Source organism: Lygodium microphyllum, chromosome 15, assembly GCF_053477565.2.
Source record: "Lygodium microphyllum isolate KBCC chromosome 15, Lygodium_microphyllum_v1.1.10, whole genome shotgun sequence".
Lineage (NCBI taxonomy): Eukaryota > Viridiplantae > Streptophyta > Polypodiopsida > Schizaeales > Lygodiaceae > Lygodium > Lygodium microphyllum.
The window spans coordinates 63,405,769-63,432,691 of NC_141149.1; the positions used below are offsets into that span (position 1 = coordinate 63,405,769).

Below are 26,923 nucleotides of genomic sequence, written 5' to 3' on the forward strand. Positions count from 1 at the left end.
CACATGCAGTCATTGTTGCGCCCCTGTACTCAGCCTCTGTGCTCGATAAGGGGACTGTAGGCTGTTTCTTGCTGCTCCAAGTGACTGCAGCACTCCCAAAAGAGAACACATATCCACTGGTAGATCGTCTATCAGAAATGCTACTAGCCCAATCAGCATCAGTGTATCCATGCAACTGTATCTGAACCCCAGTCTCATAAAGTAGTCCATACTGCAATGTGGACTTCATATACCTGAGTATGCGTCTAGCCGCATCCAAATGCGGTTTCCTTGGAGCCTGCATAAACTGACTTACCAATCCAACAGCATAGCTCAAATCTAGCTTGGTAATAGTCATATAAATCAAACTTCCTATTATGCATCTGTACATAGTAGGGTCTTCCAAAAGCTCACTTGCATCTATGCTCAGCTTCACATTCTACTCCAAAGGAACTGAAATAGGCTTACAGCCTGTCATCCCATATTTGGACAGCATGTCAAATCCATACTGCCTCTGCAAGAGCTGTATCCCACTTGGTGATCTAATCACCTCAATGCCCAAGAAATAACGCAGCTCTCCCAAATCCTTCATCTCAAACTTCTGCTTCAATAGCATTTTCACATGAAGAATATCTTCATCACTATCACCTGTCATAATCAAATCATCAATATAAATGACAAGTAGCATAATACCTTTCTCTGTTTTTCTCACATAAAGTGAGAAATCTGCCTTGGAAATCTGAAAGCCAATAGTGACAAGATACTGTCCTATCTTGTCAGACCATGCTTTAGGTGCTTGCTTCAAGCCATACAAGGCTTTCTTCAACCTGCAAACAAACTCAGGATGAACAGCATGCACATAACCTCGTGGCTGCTCCATATAGACCTCTTCTTGCAAATCACCATGCAAGAAGGCATTCTTTACATCCATCTGATGTAAAGTCCATCCCTTTGATGCAGCCATAGCAATGACTGCTCTTACGGTTGCCATCCTTGCAACCGGACTGAATGTTTCTTCATAGTCAATGCCATATGTTTGTGCATATCCCTTGACTACTAATCTTCCCTTGTATCTATTCACAAAACCATCTGCATTGTGCTTCACCTTATAAACCCACTTACAGCCAATTGCATTCTTACCTTTAGGCAAAGGTACTAACTCCCATGTAGCATTTGCTTCCAAGGCATCCATTTCTTCATCCATGGCTTTCTCTCATTTTTCTTTTCCCATGGCTTGCTCAAAAGCAGTGGGTTCTGGTTCCTGTATCACTTTGACCATATATGCATAGTGAATGGCTGTAAATCCATCATATTTCAGCCTATCCACAGGATACCTAGCTCTGGTAGACCTGCGCAAAGTAGGTTCACTCCCAGGTGCTCTCAAAACATCCCTGGTCTTCCTTACTCCAGGTGTAACAATAGAAGGAATACCCAACTCATCATCAATGCTTTGTTCTGAGCCACTGGATTCACCATCCACATAAGAGTGACTTGCATTCACATCAAACATGGGCTGATCTACCTTCTCTTTTCCTTTTCGTGATACCTGCATACCACTATCTGCATTGCTTTGAGAAGATTCTCCTGATCTCAATCTGCCTGTCCATGGCGAAGAATGTGAACCACTGCTAGAGGACGCTCCAGGTCCACTAATATCTTGTGACTGCTGCTGTGAATTCTATGCAGCATTACCATTTTGTGCATCTACATTATCAATCACATTTAGTGGTTTATACCAGCTACTCATCTCATAAAAAACAACATCTCTGCTCACTGTAAACTTACGAGTAGAAGAGTTATAGCATCTATACCCTTTTTGCTGCAGAGAGTAACCAATAAAGATGCACTTCTCAGCTTTTGGATCCAACTTGGATCTCAACTCATCTAGCACATGAACATAGGCAATGCAACCAGAAATTTTCAAATGAGAAATATCTGGTTTCCTACCAGTATATCTGTCCTCTGGAGTCATCCCATATATTGCTGCAGTGGGAGTCCTGTTCATTATGTAAACTGCTGTAGCAACTGCTTCAACCCAATAAAAATCTGGTAGGTCTTTTTCATTGAGCATGGCACGAGATACCTCTCCAATATGCCTGTTTTTCCTTTCTGCAATTCCATTTTGTTGTGGGGTATGACTGCATGAATATTGCTGCTTTATGCCATGCTCCTGCAGAAACCTTGCAAACTCATTTGAGAGGTACTCTCCCCCTCTATCTGACCTTAGGCATTTTATTTGTAGGCCTGTTTCTTTTTCAACCATAGCTTTAAGAGTTTTAAAATGCCCAAAAACTTCACTTTTCTTTTTCATAAAATACACCCAAACTTTTCTGCTATAGTCATCAATAAAGGTGACAAAATAATGACAGCCTCCAAGAGATACAGCTTTAGTAGTCCACACATCAGAGTGGATTAATTCCAATGGCTTCTTACTCTCTTGAACATGTCTAGGAAATGGTTTCCTTGCCTGTTTTCCAAACTAACAGGCTTCACATACCTTATGCATTTCTGCAACCTTGAATTTAGGCAGTCCTGGAATAATATTTTGGGCCTGCATTGATTTAAGTCGTTGTACATTAACATGACCAATGCGTTTATGCCAGATATCAATATCTGCAACTACACCGGTCCCATGTGCAAATATTGTTGCACTCAATTCAGACATGTCTGCATCCAACGTAAACATTCTGCCCTTCTTCTTTCCTTTTGCTATCAAGTGACCTTTATTTTTCATATTCTCAACAAAGCATCCATGAGGATTAAATCTGACCTGCAAGCCCTGCTCAACCATTTGACCAACAGAAACCGGATTCTTGGTGATATTCGGGACATGAAATACATCGGACAGGTATTTCTTTTTCCCATCCTGCATAGACAAATGAATTTTTCCAATCTGCACAATAGGATTTGCAGTATCATCACCAGTCTCCACAAATCCTGGTTTTTCCATTTTCCTTGCATCCTCCATCCATTCTGCATGACCTGTCATGTGGTTTGATGCACCTAAGTCAACATACCATACATCGTTGCTTTCTTCTGCACTTATCACAGAATTATTCATGTGCTGCACCATAAACAAATGCTCATTTCTGTCATCACCCTGTCTACTAGAAGATGCATAATTCCCTTGTTGCAGTTTTCTATTCATGATGTCATTCTGCTTTTTATAGCAGTCTTTAGCCATATGACCCATTTTACCACAGTAGTAGCATTCAACATTACTGTTTGCATTTTGGCCTCTTTGCCATCCACCACGACCTCTTTGGCTCCCCCTGCCTCTAGAGTTACCACGTCCTCCTCCATAGGACTGGTTTTCTTGAGTTTGCTGCATATTCTGATTTCTACCACGGCCTCCTCTACCTCTGCCTCTACCTCTTCCAGCATTTGAGTAGAAGACAGCTTCTTTTGAAGTTCCTCCTGAAGAAGATGCACCACCATTTCTCTGCTCCTCAGAAATTAGAAGAGCAATCAACTCCTCAAAATCAGGAAATCTTTCACGGATGAAAATGGATGTTCGGAACTATGCATAATCCTTTCCTAGACCATTCAAGGTCACAGAAACTAAATCATCATCTTCCACTGGCGACCCAATGGAAGCAAGTGCATCTGCAATCTTCTTCACCTTCATGTGGTAGTCATTGATGCTCATATTTTCTCTTTGCACATTATGCAACTCTTGCCTGAGCTGCATTTTCCTGGCTTGCGTATTTGTGCTATACATTTTTGACAAAGTATCCCATGCCTCCTTTGGCATACTTGCATCCTGAATATGCACAATCATAGAGTTTGAAATACTGATAGACAGCCAATACATAACTTTCCTGGCTCTCTCATGCCATGCTTTAAATGCCTGCATTTGCTATTGATTGGGAACATCAGGAAGAACTGGTTCTTCTTCATTTCCTGCAACAAATTCCCAATATCCTTTTCCCATAAGGAAATTCGTCATTCTAAACTTCCATGCTTGGAAGTTGTTCTTGTCAAGCTTTTCAGTTACAATCTGTGAAAGAGAATCAGACGCCATTACAGAACACTGCAAATAATTCTGTCACTGCAAAAAACACAGCTTCACCCTCACAAGGGCAAATCTGCAAAACTGGCGAAAGTGGTATTTGACCACACAGTCACTTCCTAGTGACGATTTTGCATAAACAGGAACCAAGGATGATTCTGTAACTCCCAATGTCTCTGCACACAAGCATACGATGCAATTTCTGTGGTAACTTTTCATCGACCTGTAGAACAGTGGTCGCACAGCATAAAATAGGGCCTTTTCCTGAGTGCGTGCAGAAAACTTCCGCCTCCAAAACAGGCCCCGAAATGGCCTCAAATCAAAAAAACAAGGTCGCCAAGGGCTAAAGCCCTTACCCGCAGCATATACTGCCCTCTTGCTTCACCACGAAGGGCGTCTCAACCTGAGACAATGCACTCTTGCAATTTTCAGCTGTGCTACCTCTGCAGAGATCTGCTCCCAAAACAGAAAATGAAAGCAACACTGCTTCTCTTACCAGAACACCACGAGCTTGGCTTGCTTTCTTGAGCTCCTTACCACGAACAAGGCTCTGATACCATGTCAAGATTGTGGGAGAGAAGGAAGGAGTCTCACTTGTAGCTTTCTTGCTTGCACAATGGGGGAATACACACAAAGGTGGAGGCTGAAAACAGTTTTCCCCTTCTTAGTTGTGTAAGCCAAAAAGAAGTCTCTTACAAAGAAAATAGAAGAACCCTATATATGGGTCTCAAACCAAACTCAACTAACTAAGGTGGCATACTAACTGAGCCACGAACTAGAGTAGATAAGGATAGCTGTCATCTAGCTATTATTCATGGGCGGTGTACCAACCGCATCTGCAACTGACAAGTCGGTGACATAAATGCACAACGGTCACCCTGGCATATCATGAGTGGAGCTCGATATCTCAACACTAGATGCATGTGCTACGCTCCAATACAACCCCGAGTTCTACAATTGGTTCTTATCCTCATGAAGTGACATTATGTATATAAATAAATACTGATTCTTGTGTCACCTTGTATAAACAATATCAACACACACAAGCAATGATAGTCAAGCGCATGGACAAGAGTTGGGTCTGATAGGCTAAGCTCCTCAAGTCCTCCTCTCATCACACATTTAAAAGCCGTATGACCATCCCCACCTCCAAGTGAAGGGCATGCAATCCACATTACCGCCATAGGAAGCCTTGACCAACAACACTGATGATGTAGACAGGGTGCAGTCCCTTTCTATACACCTTCTTCCCTTTTTGGTCTATCCTTCCGAGGATGTGCCCTATCCCACTCCATGACAACCAGTCCACACAACTTAGCATAAGCCACTATCTGCTAATAGCTGCAGGTAAAACGAACATCATCATGGGGGCCACCCCTTTAAGACAAACACTGCATGCCTCACCCCTTCCCTTCTTGTCATATGCGCTTGATAATCCACACTAAAATCCCTTCCATGCGAACAGTTGTATCGTGTATCAAGGTCTAACCCTTGGATTGCATCTTGCAGGCTTCCGGACAGAACACATGGAGAACCATGGACATCTGGCATGCAAAGACGCTCTTCACACACAACGGGAGCACGGGGCACGCGCCCCTCCACCAGAGCGCCATGTGCCCACCCTCAAGAGGTATGCCAAGAAGCGAGGCCCTAAGCGACACCGTCCCAGACGAAGGCCAAAGAATCCTCGAGTCAAGAAAGTTGAGACTCAAAGAAACGCGTAGCAGGTGGCAACGCCAGTGGCACAAACCCCCAACATACGCTCGGGCACCAGATACTCAAGGGCAGAAAAGGCGGCTCAGGACAGGGAAGAATTTAATGAACTGTTTAAGGACATTTTGGAAATGGTCATGGCCCGGGACTACACCATTCATGTCCCGGCTGACATGTTCCCTGTCGAGCCTCATGGGAGCCCCGAATTAGCACCGCCCCGGTCGCCTAGCCAACCGGACTCACCCCACCTTGAGTGATGTACAAGTAGCTCGACAAGTCAGCATGCCAAAACATTTTGTTTTTTGATGAGTAAAGGGGCAAGATCCCCACTTGTACGCATTCTTGTTACTTCTCGTTAATGTATGCGACCTTAACAAGCAATGAAATAGGCATCCCAATAAACATCATAGAATTTTGAAAAATTATGTCTTATCATGATTACATTGGTTCGATGCACTTAACACAAGCGAGCATATACTCTCACGAAGTGACAAGTGGATGCAGAATGATACAGGTCAAGTCTAGAAGCGTTTAATATCCAAGTCACCACAAGACCACCAACCCCACAAAGAACCATTATGGAGGAAGTGACAAACATAACAAGAAACCAAAGCCATGACGAAAACGCCACTGGATGAGAACCCAAGGACACCTTTGCAGAAAAAGCACATATTGCAACTGAGCATGGCCAAAGCATGATCATCGATTACCTCCTCCTTCTTGGCCAAACTCTATGTTCGGGCAGGAGCCATGCTCTCAACAAGCACAAACGTCTCTTCATCATCCAGGATTCAATTCGCAAGATGCTCTACCCTTGTCCATGCACAGCTCACTCCAAGTGCTACCTCAATTGTTCGATGTCTCACATGTTACAAAGAGGTTTGCAAAATCTCAAGTGTATCTCTTCATCTCAACAATAGTTCCTCTAGCATCAAGGCTGGTGACACAATCATCTCTGTAATATCAATTCTTCATGGCCTTTGAATCCCAACATTTCTCAATCCAAATGAAAGGCTAACTGTCTCAATGTATGGCATTGATTGTATTCACTTTTCCCACAAAAAAAAGAGGAAAAAAGAAAAAAAAAACAAAAGAAAAAAGAAAGAAAGAAAGAAAGAAAGAAAGAAAGAAAAAGAAAAAGAAAAAGAAAAAGAAAAAGGAAAAAGAAAAAAAAAAGCATACTAGCCACTAGCTACCAAAAGCTAAGACATCACAGAGCTTAATTGTGCTACATTGTCTTAACAAGACCATAATGATGTCTCAAGCAATCTTCAAGTGTACTCCCTGTCTTCATCGACAAATTTTTCCATCAACTAAGCCCTTGCTTCACTAACCCATTGCTATACAAGGACGCAGGCCGACAGTCTTCTAACTAAGTAATATCTAAGTATGCACAAGCACTCACATAATATCTGCACCGAAGTATATACACAGTTTGGGTCCTCAAGTGCAAGACAATACTCCAAGCTTCAACCTGTCTTCCAAGCTAATCAAAATATGACTTGTGCACGATAAGAAGACTAGCACTACCCCTTAGGGAGAGACCACATGAGAGGTTTTCAATTGCAGGTGTTGAAGACTCCAACGAAAGTGTTGTTCACTCTTCATCAACACCCAACTCTGAATGCTTATCCCTTACCATCCGACAAGCCCGCAAAGAATCATCATATGCAGAATCCCCAACAAACCAACACTTGTGCTGGCCATCAATGCAATCCCCAACACAGAATAGCCCCACCGCCAACTCCAACAACCTTCCACCAGCCACCTTGGCCACCAACAGGCCCCCAGGACCTTCTTCCACACCACCACCAACACTCCTCCATGGAAACCACAGGCATCCTTGTCACCCATGTCTTCGGTGCATGCTACAGCCTGCTACCTACGACAATGAGTGCCATGAGACTGGCACTCGTCTAGGAGGGGGGTAATGTTAACCCTCAAACGAACAAAGGTGGAAAATCCGGAAAAGCTAAAGCAGAAGACAAAGACAAAGGCCAAGGCAAAGAGAAATGGAAGACAAAGATGCACAAGGAGAAGAGTCCTAAATAAAGGAGAAAGGCGCACAAGGAAAAGCGCAAGTCAAAACTTTTGTAAAAGAGCGCAAGTGCATCATGGTTTAATTTAAGGAGTGCCGGGCTCTCACCCGTGCAATTTGTAAATGTAGACAGGTGGTGGAAAGGAAGCTAGGAAGATAGAAGGACAATGGGAAAAAGGGCCTAGGCTATGGCCGGCCATGTAAAAAAGGGGAAAAGGGGATGACCGCCCAAAAGGGATTTAGGGTTTTGTATATAAAGTTGAAAAGTGAATGAGAAGCTCATTCTTGTGTGTGGCCAAAAGTAGCTCTCCTCTTCTTCTTCTTCTTCTTCTTATTCTTGCTTGCTTGAGCTTGTACTTGGGAGAGGGAGTGTGAGAGTGTGAGGGAGTGAGTGTGTGAGGGTGAGGGACCGAGGAGGAGAAGCTCTCCATCTTCTCCTCTCTTCTTCTCTTCTCTTCTCTTCTCTTGTCTTGCTCGCGGCAATGGAGCTTGGAGCTTGGAGTGGGAGGATCGAGCTTGCTTGAAGCTTGCACTTGGATCGTGGAGCCACCGAAGTATGCGGGAGAGGAGGTAACTCGAATGGCACAGAGGTAAGCTCACTACACCCGTAGATATGGATGGCGCGTTGGTTATGTGAGAGGTAGCCATTAGTGCTCGGCTTGGAACGCTTGAAACAATAAGCGGTCCGTGGGTCTTGGCGGTCGAGTGAAAACACCCTTCACCCGAGGACTCATTAGACCCAGTAGTTCTCCATTTGGTACACATGTCCTATTAGTGAAGAAGAAAAACAATACCTATAGGATGTGCATTGATTATTGTGCCCTAAATAATATCACTGTTAATAATAGATATCCGATTCCTAGGGTAGATGATCTTATGGACAAACTACAAGGATCTATAATATTTAGCAAGATAGATCTTAAATCTGGATACCATCAAGTACGATTGGACACATCTGATATTTTCAAAACTGCATTTAGAACACAATTTGGACACTATGAATTCCTTGTTATGCCTATTGGTTTAACTAATGCACCAACCACATTTAGTCGTATGATGAATCGCATATTTTTGAAGCATCAGCATTGTGTCATTGTTTTCTTTGATGACATATTGGTTTTCAGTAAGAATGAAAACGAGCATTATGAACATCTATCCTTGGTTTTCAAATTATTGAAAGAGAATCAATTATATGCTAATCCGAAAAAGAGTGAATTTTTCCAAACACAAATTGAATACCTAGGACATATTGTTTCATCTGAAGGTATTAAAGTCGACCCTAAAAAGATAGAAGCAATTTTGAATTGGTCGATACTTAAAAATGTGCATGAACTATATTCTTTCTTAGGTCTTGCTAGCTTTTACAGAAAATTTGTGAGAAATTTTTCATTGCTTGCATATCTTTGACAAAATTATTAAAGAAAGGCATTGTGTATTATTGGTCCGACAATCAACAAAAGTCCTTTGATTTACTGAAACATGCTTTAACTCATGCTCCTGTATTGCAATTACCTGACTTCAATAGACCATTTTTCCTAGTAGTCACTAATGCTAGTGGATCTGGAATAGGAGCAGTCCTTATGCAAGATTCCCATCCCGTAGCCTACTCTAGCTGCAAACTTAAACCTTCTACTTATGATAAGGAATTGCTAGCTGTAGTACAAGCTTTACGTCAAAGGAAACACTATTTAATGGGATCTAAATTCATGATCAAAACTGACCAACAAAGCATTAAACATCTCCTTAATCAACCACAAATATCTGACTGACACATTAAATGGGCTGCTTTTATTCAAAGTTTTCATCCACTCATACAATATCAACCTGGAAAATAGAATGTTGTTGCCAATGCCTTTAAGTAGAAGACCGACTATTCATAATATCTCTGTGATATCTTTTGACTCTCTTCTCCCTATGAAAGATACATATGACCAAGTCCCTACTTTTCAAGCCGATTGGAATAAATTAGTTGCAAATAACTGGATTCCAATTGATTCATTGTCTTACGTTGATGGATTTATATTCTATGAAAAAAGATGATGTGTAACTGTTCCATTTCAATCATTTATTTTGCATGAAATTTATTGTCCCCCATACCAAGGCCATAGAAGAATTATTTCTACTTTGCGTACATTGATTGAAGATTTTTATTGCCCATACATGGAATCTGATGTATCTAACTTTATATCTGAATGTTTAATTTACCAAAGAGTTAAACGACACCATGGTTTATTAATGCCTTTACCAATTCCAGAACGACCATGGGAACAGATCTCAATGGATTTTATCACTGGTTTGCCTAACACTAAAGCTAATCATGATATGATTTGGACTATTGTCGATAGGTTTAGCAAACAAGCATATTTCATTCCATACAAGAAAACGTTAACTGCATCCTAAGCTGCTCAATTGTTTTTGAAAACTATTTTCACTAATCATGGTTTGCCAAAAGTTATTATTTTTTACCATGATTCTAGATTCTGTAATAATTTTCGGATTACTTTGTTTGCTAATTTAGGAACAAAGATTGATTTTTCATCTGCATTTCATCCTGAAACAAATGGACAAACAGAAGCTACTAACAGTACCATTTTAGATATTTTGCATGCATACGCAATTTCAAAACCACAAACATGGGATACACATTTACATTTACTTCAATTTGCATACAATAACACACCACATATAGCTACACAGAAAGCACCATTTGAAATTATTTATGGATATAGATTTCCTACACCTGTTACATCATTGTCAAACAAAGCTCAAGCTACTGATGATATTGCTAACATGCATGCTACTATTTTTTATGAAGTTAAAGATATGATTGTGAAAGCCCAGCAATCATACACAAAACAAGCCAACAAGAAAAGAAAAGCTATGAGTTTCAAAGTTGATGATTATGTTTGGTTACGTATTGAAAAGTGAAAATTACAAAGTGTTGACAAACACTCTGTTGTAAAGTTAGCTCCTAGATTTTATGGACCTTTCAAGATCATTCACAAAGTCAATGACAGTGCATTTAAACTAGAATTACCACAACACTGAAAAATCCACAACACTTTTCATATTAGTTTATTACGACCTTTTAGAGGTCAATTACCTGTACATCATGTCTATGAAAACCCTCCTTTGCTAAAAGAAGCAACTGAAATCCTTGAACCTGAAACTATTCTAGATACTGACTTTATGACCGCTAGAAATGGCCACAGATATTCTAGATATTTGGTTAAGTTTAAAAATCATGATGTTGAAGAGGCCCAATGGATGCACGCTCGAGACCTAAGTACTTACCCCTCATTGCTGGCTCCACATTGAGCTAATAGCAATTGAGGACAATTGCTATCCTACCCCGGGGGTATGATGCCATGAGGCATATTCCATGGTGGATTCCGTGAGGTTTTGCGGTGGATTTTGTAAAATTATATTTGTTGCCGGGACTCATACACAAGGTGGATTCCTTGTGCGAAAAGTCGATGGGGACACCTGTTCTTTTCGGGCGTCTTGTTAATTTAATGTGCAAGTGGGTGATTCCATAGCGGGTGATTCCGCAAAATACATATTTAAATTAATAGATGTTTATAAGTTTAGAGTGCGCACTCGTAATAAATTAAGGTTAGGATTGAGTTCTAACCAATTTATTTATTTTGTAGCTAAAGACTGCTAGGTATTCACTTTTATTGGTTTAATTTTATTATTTTCTAACAATTGTGAATGCTTCAGCTGATGTGTAGAGTAGGCAACGGTGGCATTGAGAAACACTAGGCCATAGCGTGTATTCAAGTTATTTAGAAGAAATAATCATTTTGATAGGCACACATTTTAGGCGTGACGCCAATATTTATTTTGACACACTTATTTATTGAAGCGCCTGATATTTATTTATTATTTTGTATACGCATGGGCCCACGATTTAAATATTTGTTATTGGACATTGTATTTGGGCACAGCCCGACTCTTTGGGTGCCCAATCGCTTTAATTCTTTAGTGGGACAAAAGTAAACACAAAAGCTAAAGCGTGCTAATTGTAAATTGGGCTATGTTTTTTGGCTTGGAGATGAATAATACATGCTTTGTGGAGCGTACATACAAGGCATGGGGGGAGATTGTACCCGATTAGTCTTTTGCTTTATATCGTGCAAGTCTTCTCTCTTGTTTTTTGTTCCAAAGTAGAGTTGTTTTGTTCTTGGGAACCTTCCGGCGCTCGCTACGCATGCATATAACATCCGATCTGTGCACCAGATGCTCATATAATAACAGGGAAAAATGTGGGTGAATGAGTTTTTATTCCTCGGATTACTTTTGTTTTGAATGCTACACAATTGCCATTTACTATGAAGCGGAGAGAGTTTCCCATCTAGTTGGCATTCTCTATGACAATCAACAAGTCACAGGGACAGACTTTGTTCATTGTTGGGCTTTATCTAAAGGCACCGGTATTTACACATGGTCAGTTGTATGTTGCATTTTCAAGGGTAAAATCTTCGCATGGTGTGAAAATGCTATTGGGTGAAGAGGATGGGGATATGACCACAAACATTGTATACAAGGATGTTCTTCGAAAGGTGAAGTAATGTGCATTGCTTTCTTTGCGGAGATGTAGTTATTGACGACCATGTAGGAACACTGGTTTTGCATATATGTGAATTGCTCTATGTTCCTTTCTTTGTGGAGATGTAGTTATTGACGACCATGTAGGGACGCTGGTTTTGCATATATGTGAATTGCTCTCTGTGCTCTGTTTGGTTGGCGTATACTCTCTTGAAAGTATATTTTTTTCATATTTCACTATTTATTTAACTTTTATAGATTCCTACCCTAGAGTGGCACTATTACCCAGCTTTTGACTATCAAAAGGAGCTACAATGCATGTTACTCGATGTAGCTCCTAGTGATATCATAAGAATGACACTTGTAAGGGTCATCGAGCGTTTATATGATGATGTTAATATCGACATCAAGCTCCCAGTTTTTATTGAAGTTGTACATTGTGGATACACGCAATGTTTTTGGGTGCATATGTACGAGGTTGACCATAAGAAGAGATTTCAACGCTCTCATACTGATAAGATATCAAGGCATTGGTTCAAGTATGGGTTCAAGGATTTGGGTTGTTTTGTGATGTTGCATCAACGTTTGTCAGTACCTACGGAGTGGTTCACAAATGTTCGACCAGGTATTATTATTGTTGGGATGTAATAATCTTTGTTAGTTGTTCCACGTACTTATATTGTAATTTTTGTTCCAATGCAGGTGGTAAAGAGAGAGGTAGGACCGTTGCGTCGCCCATGTGATTATTAATGGAAACTGTGGGATCGTTCCTTGCTTCGTCTTTACATAGTTTGCTCAAGGAGGAGGATTTTGTTAATGGTTCTTCAAAGAAAAGGAAGCTTTCTTTCCATTAGGTGTCTTGGAGACATTATCTTTTTTTGTTGGCATCGGCCATTTGCCTATGGTACTTGGAAACACGTCGATGCCTTATGCTTGGCCTTTGTGACTTCATTTTGACTAGGTTCCTTATAGAAATTCTTTTTGTGGTGCTTGGTCTTTGTCTAAATTATGATCCGTTTCAGTGTAATGTTATTGTTCCACGTACTTATATTGTGATTTTTATTCCAATGCAGCTGGTAAATAGAGAGGTATGACTATTGCATTACCCATACAATTGCCAATGGAAACTATGGGATCATTTCCGGCTTCGCCTTCGCATGTTTTGCTCAACGAGGAAGATTTTGTTAATGATTACTCAAAGAAGAGGAAGCTTTGTTTCTATTAGGCATCTTCGAGACATTGTCTTTTTTTGTTGGCATCGGCCATTTGCATATGGTGCTTAGAAACACTTGCATGCCTTATACTTGGCCTTTGTGGCTTTGTTTTCACTAGGTCTCTTATAGAAATTCTTTTTGTGGTGCTTGGTCTTTGTCTCGATTATGACCCGTTTCAGTATTACGTTGTTGTTTTTAAGTATCGCGTATGCAAGCATATGATTGCTTACATTGATGTCGAGAGGAAAGTTTGTAAGTATGGTGCATGGAAGAGATTGTTTGTATGTCTGACATTTTGTGTTACAAAATTTTTAAACTACTTTTAGTTTTAAGTTTGGTGTGTGTGTGTGTGAGAGAGAGAGAAGGTGCTTAGAGAGAGAGAGAGAGAGAGAGAGAGAGAGAGAGAGGGAAATAAATCATATTGAAAATGGAGAGGGGAAATAGGAGGGAGAACGAGGAGAAATGGATTATTGAGCGAACTTCACATGTCGCTGTCGCGAAGCGGCCTAGCATTCCGCGCGCGCGAAGCGTGCACGGAATGCTAGTATGATTAAATCACATTCAATTCTCATAGGTAACTCAAAAGAGACACATTCGTTTTGCCTAGCCTTGAGTGAGATATTCAAGAAATGATGTAGATACAAACATTAACTAAACCTGCCTGCGCATGTCTAGCTACTTTTTAAAAAATCGGCAATTCATGGTGTGTGTGTGTGAGTTTTTTTATAAAATAATAATTATATATTTTGGGGAATATTGGATATAAGGGTGGGTGGCTAATTGTGTGCTACTAGTCTCCTAACTACGTGCGTCACCATGGCAGCTTCGCTGCCTGCACGTATGCCTGCCGTATGTTCCGCCCACCATCGCCATCGTCAGTCGCGAGCTGCGCCTTGCCATCGTCTCGGTTTCCCTGCATCCGCTCGCTCTTTTCACACAACCATGCGCGGACCTGCTGCCCTGAACAGAGCCCACCCTGTGCACATCTACAACCCTAATCAGAAGATCGATATCCCATCTCTTGAGGATGAAGATGGTAAAAGCGATCCCTTTTCTCAAATTTCCGTTCTGTATTTGATCATTTGAGCAAAAATGCATGAAGTTCACAAGAAGTTTTAGACAAATTCCCACACTAATTCCCAAACTGTGGATTATGACAACATTGGGAGCTTCTGCGAGGTGGGGACTGACAGTGCCCTGCCCCCAACCGCACCTAGCAAGGTATGGGGTGTTTCCCGGGTAGATGCTCACGATGTCAAACACTACATGCAGAAACAAAGGAAAAGCTGCACCTAGTACCCAGGGGTGGCAGCTCTCTGTCCCCAACCATACTCCTAGCTAGGTATGCTATGCCTTCCCCAAAGATGCTCATGATGGTGAACACTAGAGGGAAAAACAAAGGAAAAGCTGCACCTAGCTAGGTATGTGGTGCCTTCCAAGTAGATACTCACAATGTTGAACACTATAGGGAAAAACAAAGGGAAAGCTACACCAAGCTAGGTGTGCGGCACCTTTGAATAGATAGGCGCAATGCTGAGCGCTACAGGGGAAAACAATGGAAAAGAGCCCCCCTATTGATATGAGAAAATGTTGAAAACTTCTCATGGTTCCTCCTACTCAGAGCCTATTTAGAGAGATTAGTATTTTAGTTTTCTTCCCTTATTATCAGCCTGATTCAATCAGAGGTTCTTTATTGGTTTATTCAATCATTAGTTACTGTACAGCACGTAGACAGGCTAATCTTTCATGCTCCTTGAACCATACCACTGGATAATCAGAAGCAAAGTTATGAAGTGAGAAACAGAGTTTTATTTGTCAAGTCAAGCAGAAGTGCGTAAAGAGAGCCTTTTGCACACTATTGGCACATTATCTATAACATGTATTGAGTTCCTCCACCAAGGCCCCTTTTGCACACTATTTGCACATTATCTATAACATGTATTGAGTTCCTCCACCAAGGCCCCTTTGTGAGATAGAAGGACCAATTGAAATTTTGGTGAATTTTCAGGCCTTGTCAAAATACGTCACAAAAAATCTGAAATTGCAGCATAGTGGTAAATGTAGATTTGGTGGGTGAACCTGCATGCAGTTATTACTACTTCTTTGAAGAGAAAGATTCTTTCTCCTAGATTTTCCACAAACCCAATATTCTCATTGCCCTAGCCTCTGTGACCTTCAGCCCCAGCTGCTTCTTTTGTCTGTATCTTGTTTCTGCAGATTGGATTTGTCAGTGAGGTATAGATATATACATTACATAGATTTATTGGCAAACACTGTCATTTCACCCTTCTTCAAGTGCAGATGTAGGACAGCACAATGCTTGGTTTATTAGCACACTCATAAGTGCTTGAGTACCAGGATTGCAGAAATGCAGTGGCTGTTTGAAATGGAGGTCATTTGGACCTTGCTTTTGAGCAAAAACTGTTGTTCATAGAAAGGGTTGAATTAAAGCCAACCACTTGGTGTAAAGCTGAAGATTGCTGAAAACTGGAATGTTAAAGCTGAAAACAGAGGATTAACATCAATACAGGAGGCTGCCATGATCCATCCAGAAGCCAGAGTGTGACTGCGAGGTCCAGCCACCAGTCATCTCCAGCTTTGCCTCTTTCTAGGTGAATTTTGTCAAATGTCCCTCTTGTTCTAGGTGAGATCATCAACTGCCATTGCTGGAAGGCTGCATCATCTTTGTTGCCAGTTCATCCCCGAAGCATCACTTTATCTGCTGAGACTTCTGAAGTTCTGGAGCATTGCTTTTCATGTTTTTGCATTGTGCTCATGAGTTGAGACTGTCTTAGTCCCATCTGGATGTGGTTTTCTTCATTAGCAGCTTCATTTTCCTCAAACTAGGGACCATTCGAGCTGATTGTTTACAACAGTCCTCCTCCAGAATGATCCAAAGCTGATAGTTGTTGAAACTAGCCTTCCTTCTTGGAATGGGTGGTGATAACCTGATTTAAGAGTTAATTACAACAATAAATAAATGCACATAAAATGAAATACACACTTTACCATAGCATTCTTGGACAGTAGACTCCCTGTAGGCCCCAAGGGCCAAAACTTGCGCCCCTTGCAGTATTTCTTTAGCTTCATTCAATTGGAAGGAGTACAACTTGAGATTCTTCAATCTCCTTCTGCTAACCAATTGCTCTTGCTGTCATAAATGACCAGCAAGCCTTTTGGGTTATTTGCCCCTTGATTCACCTAGGACTTCTTCTCCAATTTGACCCTTGGCTGGCCAATTGCTGCCCCAAATCAATTCGAGATGGGCTGGCTCCTGAAATCCCTTGATAATTTTCAATTATCAGCTGCTGATTTCAGTCCCTTCAGCCTTCAATCTTTGGCACGGATCCCAAGGAGGTTGCTAAACCCTAATTTCTGCTGTAAATTAGGGTTTACTGCAGAAATTATAGATCAGCCCACAAAAAATGGCTGAGATTTCCTCGAGTAGCTGAGAATTGCTGAGAATGGCTGAGCATAGGCTGAAGGAGATGAGAGAATGCTGTAGACAGAGAAAATTTTGAGATTTGTCTCGAAGAACTGATCAAAATCAGCTGTTGCCCTGCTGTACCAGCCCCAAACGGATGCACCAACAACAATAGGAGCATCAGAGATTGTGATCTTCAGGAGAAAGTACATCAACAACAATTGCCAGCTTCCCAAGTTCAAAAATATGCAATCTCCATCACCAAAATGGTCTCCAATGGCTGGGAAATGGCCCCAAAAGCTGGCAGCAACAGTCCAACACCTCTTCCCAACAGCTCCCAAAAAACGAGATTTTCCTCTCCCTTCAGCCCTATTTAACATTTCCCCCACTTGCATGGGAAAGTTTTGCCAAGTGGCAGCTTTCTTAATCCATTTTCAGCAATTTTCAGTCATTTAATTAATTTTCAGTATTAATTAATTCTGAAAATTAATTCAGCCCTTAATCCATGCCCGGAAAATTGACCTTGCCCATCTAAAAATTAATTGGCTAGGCCATTTGCAACCCAAAGTGGTCCCATGCATTAATTGACCCTTGGACAAGCATTAATCCATTAATTAATGCCTAGTTTCTAGTGTCACCACTAGCACTTAATGGCCAATTAATGGTCCTAGGGGCAAACTGACACCAAAATTCACCTAGAATCTAAGTGTAACTTGTTACAACTTTTGCCTTTGACACCCATCTTTTTCACAGGGTCCTTCGGCCTTCAACTGTGAAAAAGTAGCTTGCACCTCACATGTGCAACACATGTGCATCTTTTAATTGCACATTTGATAATCCTTTAATCAAATGTCAATTAAACATAAGCAAAGCATCAAATTTTCACGTCCTCGTGACAGTTTTGCCCTACCCTATGGGACTCCTTTTCAAGTCTGCTTCAGGGATCTGGGACTTTGAGGCCTCTTCTGAGGACTTTGGTCTATCGAAGGCAGAGCTGGCCAGATAAGGATCTTGTCATCACATTCTCATAATTTATCTTGCATTCTTTGTTGAAGTTTGACAATGAGCTGTCTAGCATTTTAGACCTGAGAGAAGATCATCCCTTTGCTGTGAGCCCATCACATTTCATTGGAGTATTCCTATGTCTCTGATGAACACACATTTCTCTTTTAATTCTGGTGGTAGACTAAGTCGCGTTAAGCTTCTGTAAATTTTCTTACCCAAATCTAGCCAAAATGTCCTTCTGAACTCGTTTCAATAACTAATCCATGTCAATATTAAGTTTATTTGCCACACACTATAAGTCTCTTTGCATGGTTAAATGTATTGTTCATTGGACAGCCTCACATGATCTCAGAGGGTGTCGAAGCTGTATAATCTTGATGATTGCATGGTCTCCCACTGGAGAAATCCTCCTACACTCCATTATCTAAACAAAAATATCTGAGAGTATAGGTACCCTCTTATTATTCATGCTTGGTTTTGTATGAAGATTCTAGCTTCCTTTGGAACATCCATGTTTGAGGCTGGTTACACCAAGTGACAGATGCCCACATTGCAAGCTGTTAACCAATCAAATTGTTTATTTAGGGGTTCGGTGTGTTTCTCCTGTACGTACTAGAGAGGAGGTGACCTGTTGTGTGCATACTAAACTGGTAAACTCCTTGTTCACTTTTGGACAGGAAGTCTGCCTGGCCCACTTTATAGGGTGATGGACAAGGGTGCACTTTTTGCATGTGCAGCCAATAAAAAAACCCAGATGTTTATTATTTTTCACTTTTGTGCAAAGTGTGTCCTTTTGGTGTATAAATGTACTTGTGCCCATATCTACACCCACTTTCAGAAAGTGCATGCCCACATTCTGGTTGTCTGTCTCTCAGTGTGTAACTGTCTTGATTTTTCTAGGTATGTAGTGCATGCGATTACTTAACTTGCTAACCACAGTCACAAGTATTAAGTGCACGAGATCACTTAATTTGATCACCACAGTCATAATTGTGTCATTCTAGAATATTTTACTCTTTCGAATGGCCAATCACAAAATCCATGGATATCTCCTATAACATGTATACTGTATTTAGGGTGCACATGGACATATATTAAGCTCAAATCAGTCAATCAGCCAATTTCAAACAATCACATTGAGTGCTAATGTGATACTTTGTGACTCTTTCAAGTTTTACAAGTTTCAAATTAATGGACAAAATCATGTTGCACTTGAAAACTAGATTACTTAACTTGCTAACCACAGTCACAAGTATTAAGTGCACGAGATCACTTAATTTGATCACCACAGTCATAATTGTGTCATTCTAGAATATTTTACTCTTTCGAATGGCCAATCACAAAATCCATGGATATGTCCTATAACATGTATACTGTATTTAGGGTGCATATGGACATATATTAAGCTCAAATCAGTCAATCAGCCAATTTCAAACAATCACATTGAGTGCTAATGTGATACTTTGTGACTCTTTCAAGTTTTACAAGTTTCAAATTAATGGACAAAATCATGTTGCACTTGAAAACTATGGTTGCTCCGTTGTTCACAGAAGGGACCAAAAAATTTTGAAGACATATATGGCGGTGGTAAAGTCAGATGCAAATGTGTGTTTCAGTGCATTCATGGCCATTCAAATTCTTTTGCCCAGCCCTGCAAGCCATTCGGGGATATGGATTGCATAATTGCATTTTGTGATACCAGATCAATTTGGGCATGACAATCGTTGCTCATCTGATGGATTTCTAGTCTGATAATGGACACTAATAGAGTCAGGACTGCCCAAGCTTCTGTTTCAGGGTTACTGGTGGAGGTACCTGCAACTGCATTACTTGGATCTTTGTGCTTGGCTGTTGTCATTATTTTAAGTGAAGCAAAGTGTGGAATCTGGATTGTGTTTTCTTTGGTGGTCTTAGTTTTCTTGTCATTGCAACATGTCATTCTGCGAAAGCTCTATTTTGTTGTGTCTAGATTATCCTCTTTTGTTCAAAAAACCCCCTACTGAAGCTCTTTTCTGAAAAGTTTACATTGTCATGCTCTATCTCGTAAGTTTTTCCTGATGCAGATAGTCCTGAGCTGGCTCCATCACCACCTCCTACTGAAGGGCGCATTGACATAGTCATTGACAAGGATATTATTAGATCTTTGGACCTTTCACCTGCTCATGCAGTTTTGAGGGGCTATGTGCACCAAATAGGTACATGTTTGTTTGTAAAACTTGGGGGCTGCTAGTTTCTTTCTTGATTTGAAAATGTATAACATGAATGCTGTATTTTTAGATTTTAGAGATTGAGATCCTCGCTTCATTGCAGGTCTGCCATTGATTTGCAGGTGATAACATCACACCACCACCTCAGGATCCTAAGGAGTTGTTGCAGAGGACGGTTGGATTTGTCATGAACTATGAACGGGATGATCCACTCGATGACCGTGAACTGTCAGAATTGTCTGATATTAGATTATGGTTCGTCCGACTTGATGCTGCCTATCCCTGGCTCCCCGTTGTGCTAGATTGGCGAGCAGGAGAACTTGCTCGCTATGCAGCTATGTTGGTGCCTCATCAGGTCAGATGCCATTCTTTCAGATATAATCATTGCAAGTAGGATGGATCAAAGAAGGGTTTCATTCATTCTTCAGCTGCCAGAGAATTGCTATTACTGACCAAATTGTGTGATGGGGTTTCGTTACAGATGAGCAGACGGTTGGGCCTTGTCTTTAACCCAGAAGCTTTAGAGCTCTTTGCAATGAAGAAACTATTCACAATTTACCCATGGTTAGAAGCTCACGGAGTAGCTAAACCTTCTGCAAGGACGAATGATATGCTGCAAATACTGGGATTTAAAGTCGATGAGGTGCTTTATGAGCTCTTGAGAAAATCTTCTTTACCTTGATTGTAAGACTGTATAAGGGGTTTGCTGAAACCATTATGTGAATTCTCACGGGCAGGCCTTCCCCCCCCCCCCCCCCCCCACACACACACCTCCCTCTCTCTCTCTCTCTCTCTCTCTCTCACTCTCTCACAAAAATTGTCAAATAACAAATGACTAGTTGTCTAGCCAGCATGCAAGCCCCATATGCACAGTCAACAAGCAAAAGCAAGCCCACATGAATGCCTGAAAGCTTTGCTGCTAAGAGTTAATTTTAGGGTTTTAAGTGAATGTTTTCCAAGGAGAGCTAGTTCAATGAGCTTACATTAGCGGGGCTTTAGGGAACCTTCACGTGTTAGAACAAATTTGTCTTTATGCATTTTAATAATCCGAAATTTGGAAAATTTTTTGAGCTAATCGACAATCGAAACCTATGAAAGGCAATACTCATCAATTGTGATACTAGCGTAGACAACGAATTTTTTACCAAGAAAAAACTAACTAGCTCTGGGCATCACCCACATACACATGCTTGTACGGTGCATGATGTGGATTGTGGGCAGCAGCCTTCGTTTTTTATGCGAGCGTTTAAATATGACCTTCCTTTTACAAATGTGTGGGAAAATGGTAACATGGCACATTGATTCAAACATTATGGTTAGCGATAAATCAATTTTAAAAAGTGACGAATCAACAAGGTGTAGGCTAGACAATTGGTATCAATAGCACATTTTTTCGAAGGTTGGATAAAACAATATATTTGGAGATTGTTGAAGATCATTGCGGAGGTGTATTGTGGCAATTAGTAAACATGCATATTTCGTTCATGTCCAGTTGCAAGGAGCAACGAGCAAGTCTACCTGTGTGCTAGAGTACATGTGAGACCAAGGCAAGCCAAGTGTTCATGGCTTCATTGAGGTGAAAAGCATTAAAGAAAAACCAAGACTAGACTAAAGAGTTGTCATAGATAGGATAGTTAGGTGGGTGACTTCATGGTTTCAAAGTCTCAAACATTGGCCTCTTGGAGTTGATAATTGTACCAATCTCTGTTTTGTTGTTGTAATAAGGATTTGAGGATCTCTTTTGCCTTTCACGAGTTCTCTTTTCTTTTAGGATTGCAAATCTTACAATGGATATCAAAGCTAGTCTCAACAATGAACAACAAGCAATTTGATCAAGGTGTTCAAAAATTTTCACTTCTTTACAATGGCTTACATGGAATTTGTTTGTAAGGCTGCGATACATTGCAAGAAGACTCTTTGTACAGAGGTCTTGTGATGCAAGTGGGTGACATGCTTAGAGGTAATATCACTTCCCAATGGCTCATTATTCTCCAAAGTCAAATAATTTTCTCTCGTTTGATAGTCTTCTAGCTTCAAGCGGAGATTGTCAATGTGGGGTAAGCATATGGAGTGTAAGTCGAAGTGGCTAGAGTGGTTGGTAGTTCTAGAATCAAGGGATAGAGAGTAATATGGTAGACTTGCACCACAAACTCTCCATTAGCTAACAATGAGAGCTAGCATGGTTTGGGTTTCCCCACTAAGTTCACATAGAGGATTGGAACATGTTGGGTGGGAGCGCACTCATCAGCTTCTACTCATGTTTCCAAGACTTTCAATCCTTCTTCACAAGGTGCCTTGGGCTAGCTTGAGCATTTCCAACCATCTTTTACATCTCTCCCTAACCATTAAGTGGGTGTTCGCATCTCTCTCATTGAGAAGGAATAGGTGGTGATGGCAAAGAAATTAACCATTTCGGAGTACAATGGCAAGTGAGACTGGAAGCTTGTCTACATTTGGGAGGTGGATAGTATCCTTGCCTCGGTGTGGCAAAAAGAGGGATTTAAGATTGTTCATGCTCAAAAGAGTCTTTAGAATGGAGTAGCTCTATGATGGGAGTTGTACCTAAAATCATATGTAATAAGCACTTGGGCTTAAACATTCTTTAATACTTTACTCTAGTGGACTATAAATTGTAGCAATTGGAGTGGGAAATCTTCATGTAAAAACAAGAGGATGTGGATGTCTTGTTTCACCAAATCATCTTATTGATATATCCCTTTCCCACATTATTGAGGATGAAATTGTTAGTTTGTGACAATTTGCACACCACTATTTCAGCTAATGTGGAGGCACAACATCTAGATTTCTTAGATATGCCATAGTGTTGGTCACTATATATGAGAGCTAGGTGAAGTGCAAGAAGAAGGTTGATCTAGCAAATCCACTACTCCTTAAGCCAAAGAGAAGGGTAATTTCATGAGTAGTGGAGGAGATACTTCTTGAGAAGGCAACTGCTTCAAAGGAGCAAAATAAGCTAAAGGAAGAGAACAAGTGTTTCATTGTGAGGAGATGAGGCATATTGTCAAGGATTTATACAAGAAGCTCGACTTGCAGAATAAAACTTCAAAAGTAACTATCAAGTCCATGGAGATCACATATTTATCCACTATCACGGCTTTTGTCATGAAGATAATACCCTTAGGAGATATGGACACCTCTTCCTTTGGGAAATATGATATTGTGCTCATGCAAGTGATGATTGTGGGCCATCTAGTACTTTGCTTGGTGGATGGTGGATCATTTGAGAATTTGATTTAAAACAAGTTTATTGGGACATATTGTCTCCACACAGTACTCACTAGTATGGCGTAACTTATGGAGTAGAATTTTTAGATAAGAGTAAGACCCAAGCTAATAATACCACTGATGGGAGCAAGTGGGGATGTAGCTATCTAGATAGAAGATTTTGAGAGGAAGCAATAACAGGATGTAGAGTCGATGGAATATGAGAGAGAGAGAGAGAGAGAGAGAGAGAGAGAGAGAGAGAGAGAGAGAGAGAGAGAGAGAGAGAGATGACACAAGAAGTTTTGTAGGTATTTAGTCAATTATCCCTATTCTCCATTATCTTCACTTATATGTGACTATGCAATGTGTACTAGTACAAGGTGTAACTATTGGCCTTTATCCCAGCAACCTCCCACTTAAGGCCAATGTGCCTTTAAAGGAGAATAAGTAGTGAAGATACTATCCTCTGCCCATTAGCACTCCATAATGTGCATAGTGTTCACAAAATAAACTCTTTACAAGAAGATTTGCAAGATTGTTATGTGTGTGAATCTTGATAAGCTCAACCTACTTGTTCTCAAGAGCCTCACGCTAATGAAGTGATACTTCATCTCAACGTGCTTTTTCTTCACATGGAATATTGGATTTCATGCCAATTGGATGGCACTTTGACTATTGTTGTGCAAAGTGGGTACCTCTCCTACAATATCCAAATCTTTCACTAGACAAGTAAGCCATATAACTTCCTTGCATGCCTCAAGGCATGCAATGCATATATATCCTTCCTTCCAAAAGCAAATGCATATATCTCTAGTGTCATTCAAGTATCCCATGATACCATTTATTGTTTCCTAATATTTATTGCTAGGATTTTCCATAAAGCTATTAACCACTCCTAATACATAAGCGATGTCTAGACTTGTAGCTACTGTAGTATGCATCGAGCTACCAACCACAAATATATACAATATCTTGGACATTTCAACCTTCTACTCTTCTGACTTAGGGATATTCTCTTGGCTAAGTTTCATATATGGAGGTAGCAAAACATTAATATCTTTCCCCCTCTCCATATTGAGATGCTACAGTATCTTTACAATATACTCCTTTTGAGACAACTAGAGAATCTATGAGTTTGCACTATGTTAGTCTATCATCTCTTAGCTGTGAGCTTCATCAACAGTTTGATAGAGACATGGTAGCTTTGACTATTTTTGTCCATTCTAGAGTTTGCACGTGTGTAGACTTGAGGATGTGCTCACACATGATTTTTTTTTTAGTGGCTTGAGGGTGTGCTCACACTTGATTTGAGGTGATTGTCATATTATGATAGTAATTTGCATTTTTTTGGAGATGCTTGCATCATTTTATTCATTTTATGTAGGCCAACCAATTTTTTGACATGCTTAGACAACAATTGTTCAAAATTTTTGCACTTATGGCTATATAGCCACCCTCCACTTGGTTGGTCATTCATCTTTTGTAGGTTTTTAGCATATTCCAATATTCAAGACTCTTCTCCATCTTCGGTGCTGTCATTTTCTCATCAACTTGATTTGATGCCCTCATTGACACCTTGTGCTATGTTCAGGGTCCAAACTGTATTCAACATACATTTAGAGCTGAGTGCAAATGTATCACTCCCATTCTCTTCTTTCATGCCAATTCATTTTTCTTATGTACAAAAGAATTGTCACCAATGGAACCCCCTTTGGCACCAAAGTCTTGAAGCCAATCTTATCAATAAGTCATCTGTGAAGAAGTGCCACAAGCCATAGCTTCACCATAGTGGAAGAAAGAAGTATAGTGTCTTTGAGCTCGGAAAAATGGACAAAAACCAACTTTATAATAGCTGGTGTAGCCTTTGAATCCTTAGCACTATCCTTGGTGCTTGGCTTTAAATGGGGGCATTTTTCCCAATAGTTCTTCTCTTAGGATGAGTGCCTTTCCCATAGTGTGGGCACTTCGACTTTGTCTTCTTCTCATCCTCCTAATCTAACTACTCTTATTGTTTGTCTTTTTGTTATTCTTCTCGTTCCCCCCCTCTCAAACTTGTAGTAAAGGCCTTAGTAGAGCTAGATCCATTGGTTCCAATCTTGTTGAGTCACTCTTTACACTCCAAAACAAGCGGAGCTAACATCTCATGTAGAATAGTGTCCTGAGTCCTAGAGGTAAGCAAATTGGTAAAGGATACATCATACTTGGGAGATGGAAGATGAGTGATAAGAACCATTGCGATATCCTCTAATAAAATCATTTGTCCAAGGGATGCAAGCTCATCCCACAATTCTTCCATCTTGTTGATGTGGTAAATCATGGAAAAAGAGTCATCAATAGAAAGCATCTAGAGTTTCTTCTCTCTAGTGATGCGATGGGCAAAGGTCGTTTGCTAATAAAGGGAAGAGAGTTATATCCACACCTTGCTACAATTTGAAGTCTACACACGTGCACAATGATAGAATCCTATAGACTCATGATGATGAAGAGAAAGGATTGAGCCTGTGAGTTAAGCCACTCTCACAGGGATGCTTGGTCCATCATAGAGTCAATGTGGGGATCCTCCATTGGATGAAGTATAGGGGTGGTAACAAATGTCCACAAGTCGAAGGTACTGAGAATATTCTCCACTTTACATGATGAAAGAGGGTAGTTTCTACCATCAAGTTTATCTTCTTTGGGCATAAAAGGGAGAACGAGAATCTATACAAAATGTGCCATAATGGCTATCTAGGGACCAAATGTATAGGCCTTGTGGAAAACATAGAAAGGCATGATGGGGAAAAGGCTACTATGATATTTTGGACTCCTCAGAGTTACATGGCTCTGATCTTATATATTTGTGTCACTCATTACAATGAGTTGAGGGTTGAGAACACGTCTTCAAAAGAATAGATAAACTTCTCATGTGAGCCTATCATAAGCATTGAACTAGTGGTACTTCGTAACTCTAATAATTTTGCAAACATGCAAAAATTGTTGTCTTTTGGTGTTAGGCTATTGAACACATGGAAAATTAGCTATACCATACAAAGAGGAAGTTGTAGATGTCCCACACACTTTGTAGAAGGCCCGAACAATGCATAAATTTAGCATTCCTTGAGACAAATATGTGTTGAAATATGAGAGTTGCAGCATAGAAATGTGCACAAGAGGGAGAAGAGAGCTTAAAGTACAAGAACAAAATCTTGCTTATTTAGTTGCTCAAAGTACAACTAGAGAGTACACTCTCTCATCTACATTGAGAGTGACCTTTAGGTTGTTTATATAACCACTAGAAGCTAGGGTTAGGGTTTTCCCTATCCTCTAGTCCATTCACACCTCACCTTCCCTCATGCACCCTTACTTATGTAGGGTTCCCATGCTATACTTCTAACATACCCATCTATGCTGAGGTGGCATTGGATTACATAGCATGAAAATGGTTCTCCCCCTCAATGAATCAATGGGATGCTTTTATAAAGTAGACTACAAGGATGTTTATGGAAAGATGATATAATAGATACTAAAAAAGGCGATCACTAGATGCTTTGGAGACATAATTGGCCTCTAATGCTT

The 26,923-nt window shown here is 40.5% G+C and overlaps 1 protein-coding gene across 2 annotated transcripts; it reads left to right on the plus strand.

Annotated features, from left to right (window-relative positions):
- The first annotated feature begins 14,292 nt into the window (after window positions 1-14,292).
- On the plus strand, window positions 14,293-21,204 carry CRR6 (chlororespiratory reduction 6). Of its 2 annotated transcripts, none has more exons than XM_087694239.1 (4): window positions 14,293-14,543; window positions 19,985-20,131; window positions 20,266-20,498; window positions 20,625-21,204. In XM_087694239.1, the coding sequence occupies exons 1-4, from the start codon at window positions 14,324-14,326 to the stop codon at window positions 20,823-20,825; spliced, it is 801 nt and encodes a 266-aa protein (XP_087550365.1). In that variant the 5' UTR covers window positions 14,293-14,323; the 3' UTR covers window positions 20,826-21,204. The 2 variants fall into 2 exon arrangements, with proteins under 2 accessions (XP_087550365.1, XP_087550366.1); XM_087694240.1 differs by having other exon boundaries at window positions 20,000-20,131; window positions 20,625-21,194.
- Window positions 21,205-26,923: the final 5,719 nt, after the last annotated feature.

Bases quoted from the DNA above. Each gene is read 5' to 3' on its own strand.
- CRR6 (XM_087694239.1), top strand. From the start codon at position 14,324: ATGGCAGCTTCGCTGCCTGCACGTATGCCTGCCGTATGTTCCGCCCAC. The intron at 14,544-19,984 runs GTAAAAGCGATC...CTATCTCGTAAG, and splicing joins ATCTCTTGAGGATGAAGATG to TTTTTCCTGATGCAGATAGT. The intron at 20,132-20,265 runs GTACATGTTTGT...ATTGATTTGCAG, and splicing joins GGGCTATGTGCACCAAATAG to GTGATAACATCACACCACCA.